Source organism: Tachysurus vachellii, chromosome 9 (assembly GCF_030014155.1).
Source record: "Tachysurus vachellii isolate PV-2020 chromosome 9, HZAU_Pvac_v1, whole genome shotgun sequence".
NCBI lineage: Eukaryota > Metazoa > Chordata > Actinopteri > Siluriformes > Bagridae > Tachysurus > Tachysurus vachellii.
Genome location: NC_083468.1, coordinates 22,246,664 through 22,262,424, shown reverse-complemented (window position 1 = coordinate 22,262,424; position 15,761 = coordinate 22,246,664). Strand labels below are relative to the sequence as shown.

At 38.4% G+C, this 15,761-nt stretch overlaps 1 protein-coding gene across 6 annotated transcripts in view; it reads right to left on the bottom strand.

The window, feature by feature from the left end:
* The window catches only part of shank3a (SH3 and multiple ankyrin repeat domains 3a), a 242,946-nt gene that overhangs the window by 23,438 nt on the left and 203,747 nt on the right, over positions 1–15,761 (bottom strand). For all 6 annotated transcript variants that reach the window (XR_009649025.1, XM_060878260.1, XM_060878263.1 and 3 more), the window contains one exon: positions 2,876–2,951. Coding sequence is in view for 5 of the 6 variants with exons in the window: in XM_060878260.1 (XP_060734243.1) it covers positions 2,876–2,951 (76 nt within the window). In the remaining variant the exon portion in view is untranslated. The remainder of the gene's footprint in view (positions 1–2,875; positions 2,952–15,761) is intronic.

Sequence of the window (15,761 nt, the reverse complement as noted above, 5' to 3'; positions counted from 1 at the left end):
AGTGAGGCTAATGCATTACAGGAGTCCAGATAAGACTCACATGCTGAGACAAGCGGCAGTTTACTTTGACTTCACCTCAAAGGTCCAAACCAATATTGAATGATAAGAGGCTGGCTGCATTTAGTTTAAGATTACTTAATGTCAATTGGATGCAAATAATAATGAATGATTATTAACACATGATCCTGGAAAATTTAGTTCCAACCAACAATCAATACTTTATAAAATAAAATGCTAATTTAGCTATGGATGACCAGTTAGCATACTGTTATTATCATAACACTGTTTTTCATGTTAGGCTTTCAATCATTATTAGCAATAATGTTTAGCACAATGGGTAGGGAAGAATCACAGACCTATGGACTGGGGTAGAGTTAATGCTTCAAGGCCACTTTAATAGTAGAATATTTGAGTAGTATAATAGTTCATTCATTCATTCATCTTCTACCGCTTATCCGAACTTCTCGGGTCACGGGGAGCCTGTGCCTATCTCAGGCGTCATCGGGCATCAAGGCAGGATACACCCTGGACGGAGTGCCAACCCATCGCAGGGCACACACACACTCTCATTCACTCACACAATCACACACTAGGGACAATTTTCCAGAGATGCCAATCAACCTACCATGCATGTCTTTGGACCGGGGGAGGAAACCAAAGACCCCCGAGGCACGGGGAGAACATGCAAACTCCACACACACAAGGTGGAGGCGGGAATCGAACCCCGACCCTGGAGGTGTGAGGCGAACGTGCTAACCACTAAGCCACTGTGCCCCTAGTATAATAGTTGTGGTACCTAAATAAATTCTACACTGCAAGATCTTGTCAAAACAATGCTAAAGTGTGACTGGAACAATGTCAGCTGTGCCTGTTTACACAATATCAAGGGCTTGATAGGAGGAAAAAAGTCAATCTACTCCTTAGGACCCCTGAATGGTTAAGGAGGACTGAAAGGGTTTAGAATGGTTCCATTATTTATGATTAGTTCACATTCAGGGTAATATATACGTTATATTTGCAGAAGATTGTTCTTGAGCTACTGGATGGATTCCAGAGCCCCGTGGGGCTCAAAAGAACACTGTATGATCTCAAGGGTCCAGGGACTGACAAGATTTCTTCATTTCTTTCAACTTATGCCTATTGTCAATTGGGAAATTGGTTCCCGGGCATTGGTCCCATTGGCCCAGTCCATTATCCCTGAGATAGCTGTTTGTTACAGAACACCTACAGAGGAAGCAGCTAAACACTGGCTTTCACTCATATAAAACTATCTCTTCTAGATATTAATGGCTGATCTGTTTTATTACATTTTCTGCTTTATTAAACATATACTGCTTTTGTCCGTTTGTCCACAAGAGGGTGTTTTTAAATCCCAATATCCATCAACAGAGCAGACTGAGCAGAGAAACTAGCATGAATATGCTCTTAAATGTTACATTCCCACTGGTGCTCTGCTCCACACAGCAAAAAAGTCAGACTGTTAGTTTATAAGTGCTTTATGCATTTTTTTGTGCTTCCTTATATTGATAACATTTATTTACTCCATTAGCAAGTTCTGAATCATTTTGTCCACTAGGAGTTCATATTCTACTGACAAAATGTATAAACATCTAATGTATTCTGGAAAATATCCATAACGTCCATATTGGTATTGATTCTGAAAATCTGCACTAACTCACTGCACAAACAGCTACAAAAACACACACCAATCCCCAACACACAGAGTTGTTAACGTCCACGATATAAGCAAATTAAATAAATAATAATAATAAAAAAATAAAAAAATAAAATCAATAGGCTTATTTCAAACATTTGTTTATAGACAGTAGCAGAATTATGTGAATAGAATAGATAGTTATTAGTCCATAAGTTAGTTACACATTTTTCCATAATGAGAAGCATTTAATCATATTTCCTTTAACACAACATATCTTCACTTTTATACATTTTCTGTAACACATCACCGACGCACGGATACAGATATAGATCAGGTTAAAAAATTGAATAGCTGTCACTTGTGCTTTCTTTTTGTCATTTTAACAGTTAATTGCGCCATTCTACCAGGCTTTAGGACCATGGAGAATCTTCATATTAGTCGCAGCTTAGCTTAGGTTAATTAAGAGATGTCTAAAAGCTGCTGGAGCCATTGTGATGTGCTAAGTTAATCAATAAAAAGTCATGTCACTGAGACTTAGTGCTCAAAGCATGTGAGTGGCACCGAGGAGCGAACTGCAGTCTTTAAGCTCGGCCCACAAGCAGGCTTGTTTGCTGTTTGGTGTTTGTGTTGTCATGCTGACTGAATGGGGGAAGATGGATGGAGAGGAGATGTGCAGTTTGACAGAGAAACTCCAGTCATTAATCCTCTCTCTCTCTCTCTCTCTCTCTCCATCGCTGCTTAAATCACTCCATCCCGTCTCATTTCCACATCCCAAAAAGAAGTCCAAATGACTTCCCTACTGTGTTTAAATGTGACTGAATGGTCTCTTATCTCAGACTTTGAGACACTATGTTTATAAACTCTCTTTTCTCTTTAATGAATTTCATATTGCTTCTAAGATCTAACACTTAGAAATTAATTCTCAGAGTTGAAGCCATCATTAACACAAGAAAAGTATCACTAATAAAATACACTCAGCTTCACACATGGCGATAATACATGTTATAATGCTACTATAAATGACAAAACAATGGCTCTAAGGAGCAGAAATGAATAACTTTTATAAAAGCTTTCTTCAACCTCTAGATGGCAGAAGTGGCTTGAACACAGACTACAGAAACTTGTAGCTCAGATACTACTTCTGTCTGTTATCGTTCTCAATGCATTTTACACACTGTGCACACACAAACACACAGACACACACTGCTATAAACCTACCTGTAGGAGGTGAAGTTGTCATAGGAGCCCACAGTGTAATGTCTGAACAGCCTCTTCGTACGATCTTCTCTCGTTTCTGGAAGACAAAACATTTTCAAATCCAACTCAAACATATTAACTATCAAATCCTAAATCTGTGTAGGTATGTAATCTTGTCTGCCTGACGGGCAGATTTTTAAGGTTGCATGTGTGTGTGTGTGTGTGTGTGTGTGTGTGTGTGTGTGTGTGCGTGTGTGTGTTTGCTAGCGTGTGCATAAGTAAAAGAAGTGGCTCATTAATCCTAAAGCAGCGCGTCTGGTTAATAAGCCTGGCATCTTAAGTCTTGCTAGATTTATGTGATTAGACTTTGGGCTAGAAATCAATGCTCTGCTCCCCTGCAGAAGGACAATCTGCCACACACACACACACCCTCTCTCACATGTCCTCATCTCACATTTAGGCCACTTATATGTGTGTTTGTGACTTCTGTGTCTTTCTCGGTGTTAGATACAGTACTGCAAATCCCAGTGGTGTCTTCAAAAAAGAGATGACATTTCTGTATATCAGAATAAACAAAACAATGTTACATGTCATTTATCTCTGGGAAAAATCAGATCAGATAGAGAATCAGCAATAATGTCACCTGAGGCAAGCTCAGACTGTGGTGTGATCTCTATCACTGCAGAGGTGAGAAGGTAATGGCAAGAGAGGGAGATGAATAAATAGATCAGTGAGCAGTGCAGGATAAAATTCGCAGATAAGCTTTTAAAGAAAGCAATACACCAGTGCACGTATGCATACTTTTCCCATCTGTACACTGAACAAGAGTAATGCAGTCATTCATCATTGTCTGTAGAATAAAAGAGCCAAGATAGTTAAAGGAACAAACAAAGATTTGAAGTCATACTGTAATTGTAACACACAACACACTGCTTCATTTATCAGTTACAGTACCACTAAAGTTCGCAGTAGAACTTTATTCCACAATCCTGTGCATAGTTAATATTTTTACTGTCGAGTTCAGTCTGAAATACATTCATATGGATGCAGTGAAATACTGACAGTAGTGTTTAGTGATACAGTGCTAATTTTAAATATTGAAAATAAGAGATGGTGTTTCACTTTTAGCTGTCAGTCATGATTATAATATCACATTCATAGACACAAAGATACAGAATGCGGTGAAGATATATGACACAATTGTGTCAAGGACAGTAATAGCTCAGTGGATTTAACCTTCAACTTCTGAGCTGTATCCTAAATATATCTGTAAAAAATGATTTGGATAAAAACGTCAACTAAATGAGTAAATTGTAAAATGTAATAAATACCTAAATGTGACAATTAATTGATTGTTGTTAATTAAGTCTTTTAGATTAGAAAAAAAATGTTTTTATTTATTTATTTATTTATTTTTGCATAGATGAAGTTAATCTGAGGTATTGAGAATGTAAAAAGTTATAAAGTACGCTTTCTTAAACTACGTTCTAAGCATAGCAGACGAATTCTTGTTAACCCCTTAGTTACCTTTTTAAACCTCTTGTTCTTTTCTAAGCAGGAAGGGCACAATGATTGAATAAAACATTCATTTAACACATTCTATTTCTTTAACAACAAATGGTTAAAGTAGCCTACATCCTGTGTATGTGCTATGATTTCATAACCAGAAATTAGTGTTTCACTAATTACTGTGTAAGTACGATGGTAATTACAAATAATTTCTAAAATTTTGAAAACAAATTTTGAGAATTTATTGCACTGTATTACAAATTATAGACAAAAATGCCCAGTTGTGACATAAATTAATGTCTACATGTATACCAACCTTATAGGCTTGTGAGTACCAGGCTTATTTATGTCATTTTCTTTCCCTGAAATAAATACGTTTACTTGTCAAACACCTGGTAAAAAAAAGACCCTACTAAAAAAAAGACCTTTTTTTTTTGTGAAACAAGGTTAAGGTCAATTAGGGTTAAAGTATATTTCCAAATCATACTGTGTTTTCTGATTGCCTGCAGCTTTTTGGCAACTGCTGTCATACTGTATCAGGATTAAGGACTGAGATTAAGAGTTCCTGCAGCACAGCTGAGACTTGTTCACTCCAGATGGCAGAAGAACAATCAGAACTGAGGGCAAAATCAAATACACACACGTGCCTGCGTCTGAACACATAACAGAAAGTAAATCATTAAAGCGAGCAGAAAGTGGCATTTCAGAATGCCTCAGGAATTTTTTCTGTCAGTCCCCAAAGCACCCATTAGTTTTGTGTTCAGAAACAAAACACAGACAGATATGACTGCAAACCTGCTCATTTACATTACAGCCAAACACTTCCCCATGACAACTTTACTCTACAGTGGGTAATGATTCTCTCAAAACCATGTTCCATGTAGACTACAAGTAAACACACAAGTATAATATATAACATATATGCAGGGCTCTCAAGTTTTGAGAATTTCCAGTGTGTGTGTGTGTGTGTGTGTGTGTAAGAGAGAGAGAGAGAGAGAGAGAGAGAGAGAGAGAGAGTGTGTGAGAGAGAGAGAGAGAGAGAGAGAGAGATTATGACTGGTGTTGTTTATTGTAAGTGTTTGTTGCCTTTTTGGACTCCTTTATCATTTGTAATGTTGCTCCTAATTAAAACAGTTCGGCTGAAGCCCAGACATTTTTAGGGTCATGATTGAGGACAATGTCCCGTCCAGAGACAAGCTGTTTCGTGTTGAGGTTTTGTTCAAACCGACCATCGAAAATGCCCTCTCTAATGAATATGTTTTTTTTTTTCATTGGTTGTTGTGTTAAATCTTACCCATATACTATAGTGCTATTTTCTGATTGGCTATTGTGTAGCCTCTTTTTTTGATTGGCTGATAAGTGTCAGGCTCGACTAAGAACTCCAGGGGAGACGCGCTTGATTCCTGCCCGGTTCCATAGAGACAGCGGTGCGGACTGATACGTTTTGGGCACTGCGGCATATTAAATATATGATAAATAGTAAGTTTTTCTGTGTGACAAATACAATGTGTGGTGGGAGAGCGGGAGAAAAGACCCAAATGCGTGACTGTCACGCTCAATGCGTGACACTTGACAGCCTTGTATACTGTATGTATTTGGTGCTTTGGTAATGGTTAATAATGCTATTGTAAACTTCCTAGTTTGTCAAGGGTTAATGGGTTAACCGCTGAGTTTGTGGTTCATTGTTGATTTGGTGGACCTAACAGACTGTCTAACTGCTATCCGCACCAATTAATGAATTAATCATAAACAGAGTACCATCTGCTTTTAAAGGTCACATAACAGAAAAGTTATACTTTTTATGCAAAAAAAAAACTTGCTTTAAGGCATAATAGTGCATTGAAATTGGTTCATTTGAATATGTTTTAAAAGGCTAGTGTATCTATGTACATAGATGTTTGTTCAGAATATAATTATGACTGAACAATGAGCAATAATGTCTACAGGGATGCGTCTGCCGCCATCAAGTCTAGTCTGCATGCCTCAAAAACCCTTAAAATATATTTTAGTCAGGAAGGAAGCAATTAAATAAACACTATTTCAGAATATAGACCACGCTATGACCTTGACCCTGAATTCCTAAGTTTAATAGGGTCATCTTCTGGTTACAGTAATAATTTAACAGAAATTATACCAACATTCAATCACATGTCCTTGTGATATCACACTAATGACAATCTCTGACGTTCCTACAGACAGTCAAACTGCTGGCAGAGGCAAAAATAAAGTACTCAATACAATAACCCCTCGAATAAATGGACAGGAGAAACATTTCTCTAATGAGAAATTACAGTACAGCAATTAGACAACATGTAAACCCATATAAAAAATCATAATAGGAAATTTACAAATTAAAATTAAAGAACACTATTAAAATCTAAAGTAATAAATCCACAATGGAAGCAGTATTTGCCAAGGTTATAAGATCTACAAGATCCTAGAGATTAAGATCTACAAATCTGAGTGCAATGCAATGTCTCACTACGACATAATCAGTAAACCAAGATTCAAGGGTTTGTAGAATAATTAAGGATTCATAGCTTTTAATTGCTCTTAAGCCCTAAGCCAATTTTCCTGCCTGCTTTTAAATGAGTATATCTCAAAAACCACAAGGTGAATTTGAATAATTCTGGTACCAAAATAAAGGTAACACTTAAAATAACTATGTACAGTATATTACCAGGTCAGAGTAAGAGAAGCTGGAACACAGAAAAAAGGTACAATTTTAAAGAGAATAGCCCTATGTAAACATTGATATCGTTGCCTAAATACTCCGGAAATCTATTTTATAACTTCTTACCATTAACTGTTTCAAGCCTGATTTATCTATTGTGTATCAAAGATATTATACTGTTTTTTAGAAGGATGTCCAGGCAGACTTTCCTGTTGCCATGATGGCACATGTTGGCATCATGCTGCAATATCTGAGGGTGTAATTCCAATAGTTCTGGAGACAAAATACAGGTAACACATGTGAGATTGCTGCAGAAGTGTTAAAATAAGTATATATATATATATATATATATATATATATATATATACATATATATATATATATATATATATATATATATATATATATATATATATATATATATATATATATATATATATATATATATAATACAAGATCAGACTAAGAGAAGATGGAATATGGGCTTAAGAGATGCTTTGCTTGGAACCTTTTTCTAATAAGGAAACAATTCCGTTTTACATGGGAACCTTTAAGGGTTCTAAGAATGTAGTTGGGCATTAGAAAGTCCTCTATTCTTTCAATGCTATTAAGCAGAGTGTGGTTAGTTCTGAAGCTTTATGAAACAATGACAATTCCATCTTTTTTGTGTCACTTCCAAGACATCTCACCCGGCGTGTTCTGTATTTATGGCCTAGTACTGGCCAGTTTTACCCTGAAGCCTAAAGAACACTGATCCTAAATCATTAACATCGTTTAAGTAAATGCATCTCTGAACCCTGTGTGCGTCTGTGCCAGTGTGAAAATACTCACTCTCTCACCCTCTCAGCATCCATCATGAGCTGACATATAATTTAAATCAGCTAATAAACATATTAAAGGTGGGGTCTCCGTTGTTTGAAATCCAGTGTTGACATTTGAAATCACCAAAACAAACACGCCCCTAACCCAAATGGGTCCCACCCCTGTATTGATAGCTCCGCCCACACATACATACGTAACCCAGGCAACTAATGGTAAGAAATGTGTCTTTATCATAGCTAAAGTTAAGAACAATACGATTGCAGATAAACAAACAAGCAAAAATGACACACAAGCATAATCATGCAAAGGACGGCATATATTAGTTCTGTGAAACAAAGCAAAACCAACGTTACTCACCTATCGAGAAGGAAAAAAGCGCCTCGGCGTCTTAAGTAAATTTGGCCACATATTCACAGATTGGAGTTTCCCGAGTCAATAACTCCTGAGCTAAACGCTGTTACTACACAAAACGCGGTTGTAGCTGCGTCTCTACATTACTACGATAGAACAGAGGTGTTATTTGTGTAGTAACAGTGTTTAGCTCAGGAGTTATTGACTCAGGAAACTCCAATCTGTGAATATGCGGCCAACTTCCTGCTCCTTCAGTTCTCTCCAGCGCTGGAAACCTGATCCTATATTAACACGTCCTACTTCTTACCTTATCTTAAGCCTTTCTTCACTTTCTTTCTTTGTTTTTATCCTCCATGTCAATGTTAAAACCACTTTCTGCTAATGTCATACATGCGCACTGAACACTCTCTCCGCCCTTATTGACAAGACACGCCCCTTTCTGCTCATTGGCTACACGTTAGTTTTGTATTTGTTTGTCGGCCCGACTCAGTTTTCTGAAGCATTTCTCAAACAACGAAGACCCCACCTTTAAAGGATGAAGAACTGCAAAAGACTTTCAGAGTTTTATTAAAACTGACCCCAAATTTTTAATCAAATGTCGCCTCGGCAGACAAGAGACAATGACAATGTCATGACCATTTTAAAAAAAAAAGAAAAAGCTGCTGTTACTGTCGGCATATGATCTATTATATGACAGTGGTGTATTCATAAACCTGACGTTGAACAAACGATAGTAAACCATTTGTTGGTCTTTGTAGATCTGTGGTATCAAATCTCATCTGCAAACCTGCACAGCGGGCCATTGCAAATAGGATTTTACACCACTGTAGATTCCATTACACAAATAAAGGCTCCTTTTAAATTCAATTATTACTATTAAAGTAGGTAAACTTGCCCCAAAGGCCATACGTCATGTTCATACAGCGTTCTGTTCTCTGTAAAAACCTGCTCCTGAGAAGCCACTTGCTAAGCAGTGCTTGTCCTGTGACTGAAGGACATAGTTCCTCTTTAGTGAAGGAGAATGTTAAATGCTGACAGATCTGCTGAAGTCATCGACCTCTCACTTGTAAGTCCTTCTTCATTACTAAACAGCTGTGTGTATATGACAGTGTCGATGCAATTGATGCATTGGCTTCACCCAAACCCTCAGATTGACCTCATTAACCAAAACAGATTTGTCTGGCGCTCTAAGCTCTTTGTAAAATCAAATTTTGTTCACAGAATACAGCTCAAGAATTGTCATCATGTGGTCATGTCCCCAAAAGAACACACACACACACACACACACACACACACACACACACACACACACACACACACACACACAGGGTGCAGTAAATGGGTCAGAGCAGCAGTGTGATGTCTGCTTTCTTTCCATGGTTGATAATGATGTTCAGGCTCAGAGCTGATACTGATGTGATTTCTGTACCTCTTTCCCATCCCCGTCTCTCTCTCCTCTATCTCACCCCATCCTTCATGCTTTTACTTAATCTCACAATTTTTTTCATACCAGCCAGCGTGCATCTCTCCATGGCCTCTGCCTGCCCTGTGCCGAGCCAACCCAGTTCTGTGGCGAGATTCGAGGACGGATTAGCCGATCAGATCTGAACCGTGCATTTGACCGTTTCACTTGCTACTTTCAGAGGTAATAAAAAGGGAATTATAAACGGAGAGACCTTGGAGAGGTGATAGTGAAGACATGAGGGAAATATTCCTTTCGTTCCTAGACACAAGTTGGAATGAAGTGTTGAGACATACTTTATTTCCCCAAGAAATTTGACAAACAGTCAAAATCTTATTAACAGAGGAGTTAAGCAAACATCTTCAGAAGCTAATATCAAAATTACACACATCACTATTTAGACCCTAGACTTTAAGTTAATTGTGCAACAGACAGAATGTGCTGTATCAAGTGCTATTTCATAGGCTTGCAGCCAACTGAGAAATTTGCTTGCTTGATTAAAGAGGATTCACGTCCTTTTAACAAGAATCATTTGTTCAGTATTAATTAGGGTTAGGGTTTAACTATCAAAAGTTTATATGAACCATTGCTTTCTTCTTATCTGCTTGGATTTAGGAAGAAAGATGTTTCTCAACAAGAAAAATTGGAGAAGTAGCATGAAGTACATCTAGGTCATTTAATTACACTGAGAGGGCTGCATGGACATTCTGAATAAAGAGAAATGCTGACATAACTTTTTTTTGTGTGTGTGCGTGTGTGTGTAGGGGGGGTTGTGTTGGGGGGTTGGGAGGCTCTAACATAGGAATTGTCAGTCCAAAAACACTATCTAGAAAACTTTTCACAAGGAAAAATATTCACTCCTACATAACATTTTCTCCTTTATAATATTTCACAGACATAAAGCTAAGTGTCTTATACAGAATAATTATCATAAAAAATCTCTATGGTAACTCTGTGGTAAAGTTTTTTTTTTTTTACCACTGCATGACTGTGGTTAGTGTGTTTGTGTGTGTGTATGTGTGTGTGTGTGTGTATCCAGTAGAGCCATAGGCCAGGCTGTTATACCATCAAACATAACATCATGGTTATGCTGGAGGTACAGCAACACAATAAAACACAATCAGCATTGTATTGTATTGTAGCTGCAGGGTGTGACACTGAGTTATGACCCAGCAGATACAGTCAGACACAACACGACCTATAGAACTGAACGAGTGGCTGCCCACATTCTCCATCATCATGGCTATAGAAATATCTCTGCCTTTATTCAAGCTCAAGTTTAAGTGTCAGAACAAACCAACCAGCTACAGTTAAACATTTACTTTAAAAAGCAATGTTAAAATCAGACAGGTTGATGGCCAGATCAAGGCAGACAGACAGGCATACAGGCATACAGATAGATACACATTTAGCTAATTATTATCTGATCACGCAAGTGCACGGTACAGATAAAAAACTTCATGTAATGTTCAAATCTAAAATCTTAGATCTCTGTGATGTTTATCGTGGTGGCTGATCCCAGATGAGCTGGTCTGAGTGTTTTGAAATGCTAAGCTCTTGATACTTTTATAAACATCATTCTCTAAATTGAGAAACAAAGAAAAACGTCCAACAATTGCAGCTCTGTGGTTGGAAACGCCTTGCTGATGAGAGAAGTTAGAGAGGTTAGAGGAGATTGGGTAGACATTTTGGAAATAACCACTGGTTATAACCATAGTGGTCAGAAAAGCATCTTAAAAGCACAACCCTTTGAGAACTGAGGCAGATTGGCTAGAGCTGAAGATCATATCGGGTTCCACTCCTGTCAGCCAAGAACAGAAAGCTGGGACTAGAGTGGGCACAGGATCACAGAAACTGGACACTGTTTTGCAGTCATTCAATGCCAATCTTATACATTATTACTAATCATAAGTACTATAGACCTGTGTACACACAAACGTGCACTTTGCACTTAGAAAACAACTGATCCAGAATATTCTAGCAGCACAATTTTATGCCCCATTTCCTTTTTCATGAAATTCACTCAGAGAAACAGCTCACTGCTCCATAAAAGATTTTTAATTTCACATGTTTCTATTCGGAGAACATTTTAATCCAGTTCGATTTAAGCATACAGTTTAGTATATTAGTTTAGGAGCTTTCCTGAAGACCTAACAGTGTACTTAAAAACTGTTGGGTGTGAATTACAGTGAGAACTTTGCAGATATTCAGAATCTCTGCTGAAAAAAAAGGAACAAAAGCCCAAACACCTTCTCTATACACCTTTTAATCTTTATTACATGGACAGTTAGCTCCAGATGGCACCTCGCTTATGTCACGGATGCTCCGGATTTCAACTAACGCTGAAGTACAAACTTAACACTCTTTAGATTATTGAGCCTCACATTCAATTATATAAAGTGATCCTCGTAAAGAAAGGATCTGAGCTACCTGTGACTTAGTCATGAGAAACGATTTGTCCAGCTACTGCATCAAAGATACAATCACATCAGCTGCTGTATACAGAAAATGTTACAGATTTATTGGCGTGTCCTTTGACCCCTCAGTACTCAATCGGCGATCGAATGCTTTGAGTAACGTTCAAAAGGCAGAGCATGAATGGTGTGAAACTCCCCCCGTGATCTTCTGCATGGAAGGAGAGCTTTGTTGACTATAGACAGGCTCTTATAGCTGCCAGCTCAGCACATGTGCCCACTCTAATAGAATACAATAATAAATCCTAGAGCCTCGATTCCTAGATTTAGTACTATGTGCTTTTTAGTATGTTTCACTACAAAAACACATTTTTTTACATTATTTTTAAATATAAAATATTTAAATCCAACATGTTATAAATATTAAACCTTGTACACAGTAAAGTATCATCCAACTATATCAAACATATAAAGTATATCATGATATATAGAAAGGGGGGCACGGTGGCTTAGTGGTTAGCACGTTCTCCTCACACCTCCAGGGTTGGGGGTTCGATTCCCGCCACCGCCTTGTGTGTGTGGAGTTTGCATGTTCTCCCTGTGCCTCGGGGGTTTCCTCCGGGTACTCCGGTTTCCTCCCCCGGTCCAAAGACATGCATGGTAGGTTGATTGGCATCTCTGGAAAATTGTCCGTAGTGTGTGATTGCGTGAGTGAATGAGAGTGTGTGTGTGTGTGCCCTGCAATGAGTTGGCACTCCGTCCAGGGTGTATCCTGCCTTGATGCCCGATGACGCCTGAGATAGGCACAGGGTCCCCGTGACCCGAGGTAGTTTGGATAAGCGGTAGAAAATGAATGAAGGAATGAATAATATATAGAATGTAATTTGTTTAAGAATTTTGTTAAACAAATATTAGATAAAAATGAATCATTTGATTAAATTATCGTTGGCTATGAAGCGATCAGAATCTATCGTGTAAAAGGTTACAACTCAGCAACTACGCTCATGCTTGTATACGAATCATATACATAACCTCGTCTCATCTCAGTACTAAAACAGCGTTGATTAAAGTAGCAAATGACCTGCTTCTGCTTTCTGATCAGAGTTACATCTTCTTGTTTGTGTGGCTCAATCTAAGTGTAGCATTTCATACTGTAGATCGCAATATTCGTCTAGAACATTTTGTTACTGTTAAGGTAACAGCTCCTTTCTGTTTTTTTTTCTTCTTTTCTGATTTGACTCTTAACTAACTGATAATTAGCTTTTTCAAAAAGTTAGTGGTGACTTCTCTATGCAAACAAATGTAAAGTTTGGTGTTCAACAAATCTCTGTGCTCTGTTCTGGTTCAATTATACACCTTAATAATGTTTCTCTATAATTATGTTGTAATTAAAGGTATAGAAGACACACACACACACGAGAGAGTCACCCCAGTGATTATACCCTAAAACCCAGTTTAGTCTATTTTCTATTTGAGTATACTGATTATATTTTACAGAAAGTAGAGTGCACACAACTGACTTAAAAACAACAAACCCTAGATGCTTTAATACCCGTTTTTATTCTTATATGCAATCAGTTGTTTTCTCTTTCGTGTTTCTCTCACCGGTGACTAAGGACATTTTTTTTTTCCCGAATGCAGAGGAGGTGTGTTTATAGGAGCATGACTAAGGAAAGGTGGAAGGGAGGGGGAGACAGCCACGAAGAGGGAGACAGTTCTGCATGGTTTGCTATTTTTATAGAGGACAATGGGACAAGAATAAACTTCAGCACTATTAATAGCACAAACAGCAGAGTGTTACTACAGGTCCTTACCTCCTACTGCCTTGTAATGCTGATCCACAGGCAGGAGAAATCACACACAGATAAACCTGGCTAGTGAGCACACTATGCGTGTGTGTGCGTGTGTTTGTGTGTAAGAGAGAGAGAGAGAAATGTCCCTTCTTTGTGTGTCCTTACACACACACACACAGAAGGGAGGTGACACAAAGGACATTATGCTAATCTAACTCATTTTCAGCTAAATACTCAGAATTCATCCCACACAGACTCAAGGCAGAAAATCAATGGCTGGCTAGTCTAACTAAAACACCTTGCATAAAAAGTGAGTAATTAAGGACTGTGTGTGCATACATGCGTGTGTATGTGTGTGTATGTGTGTGTGAGACAGAGAGAGAGAGAGAGAGAGAGAGAGAGAGAGAGAGAGGCAACTTACTTCATTAACATACAAATTTGCATGTTATACCATAATATTTTGCACTGATGTAATGTAATCCAAATTAAACCAGATTCTTTACACACTTACGCCCTGAACCCCCTGTTTACCCAAAGTCATTTCATTTAATCTGTTTTAGAGTTATGTGTTGTATGTGTTGCAAATCCTCTTGGTTCTAAGGATTAAAAGATTCTGTAATTGCAGCTTAAAGGCTGAACCTGTGTTAAGATAAAGTATCTGATATCAAGACAACATACACACACACACACACACACACACACACACACAGAACAAGTGCACATAGCTGTGTATGCATGAAAGTTATAAGTTACTGAAAACTGTGGAATTCTCATAAGAGGAGACATTGAATGACAAAGAGCGAGGGAAGCATGTGGATTTGTTTGCAAGCTGTCATGTACCATATTGGGGAATTCATTATATTACCACACACACACACACACACACACACACACACACACACACACACACACACAAACCCAAAAGAGGAAATGCAGGAGAGGGAGTTTCTCTAGCCAAACTCCCAAAATGAAACTAAATATAGAGCAGACCCTATTTGGGTGATTCATAGAATAATGAGTCATCCAGTGAGATGTGGGAGGAAAGAGAACGAGACTGAGAGAAAGAGAGAAAAAAAAGGAGTGAAACGGGAGTGGGAATGTGGGGTGGGGTGGGGTTGGGGTGGCTGAGGAGTTCCCTGCAGTAAAACATTGCCATGCTTGGTGTGTATGGGACCTTCGAGTAAGGTATATACTTATTGATTCTACACCATACAGGCCCTTCACTCACTCTCTCACAGCTGTCACCCACTACAGCAAAGCTACTGACATATTGTGTGTGTGTGTGTGTGTGTGCGTGTGTGTGTGTGTGTGAGAGAGAGAGAGAGAGAGAGAGAGAGAGAGGAGAGAGAGAGAGAGAGAGAGAGAGAGAGAGAGAGAGAGTAATGTGTGTGAATGTGCAAATGAGAAAGAGTGAGAGAGTGAGAGAGAGAGAGAGAGAGAGAGAGAGAGAGAGAGAGAGAGAGAGAGAGAGAGAGAGAGAGAGAGCGTAATGGAAGTGTGTGTTTGTGTGTTAGCTGTAGTGTAACATATTGGGGAATTCATTATACTTCCTGCGCGCACACACACACACACACACACACACACACATGCACATAAACATGCAGGGTGACTTGTTTGGCTAAGTTAATTGTAGACAGGACGGTCTTCTGTGCTTCACTGAGGCGAAACATATTGCCTTCACTGCCAAAGAGCTTTCTTCTGTTATCATCTCACACACACACACACACACACACACACACACACACACACACACACACACACACAAGCGCAAAGACGAGAAGTGCTACAACAGATTAAGCAAGTTTAATTAATACACTAAACCAATGCATAATAGAAAAATAATACTGTGTTGACTGAAGTACTTAAAAACACACACAAACAC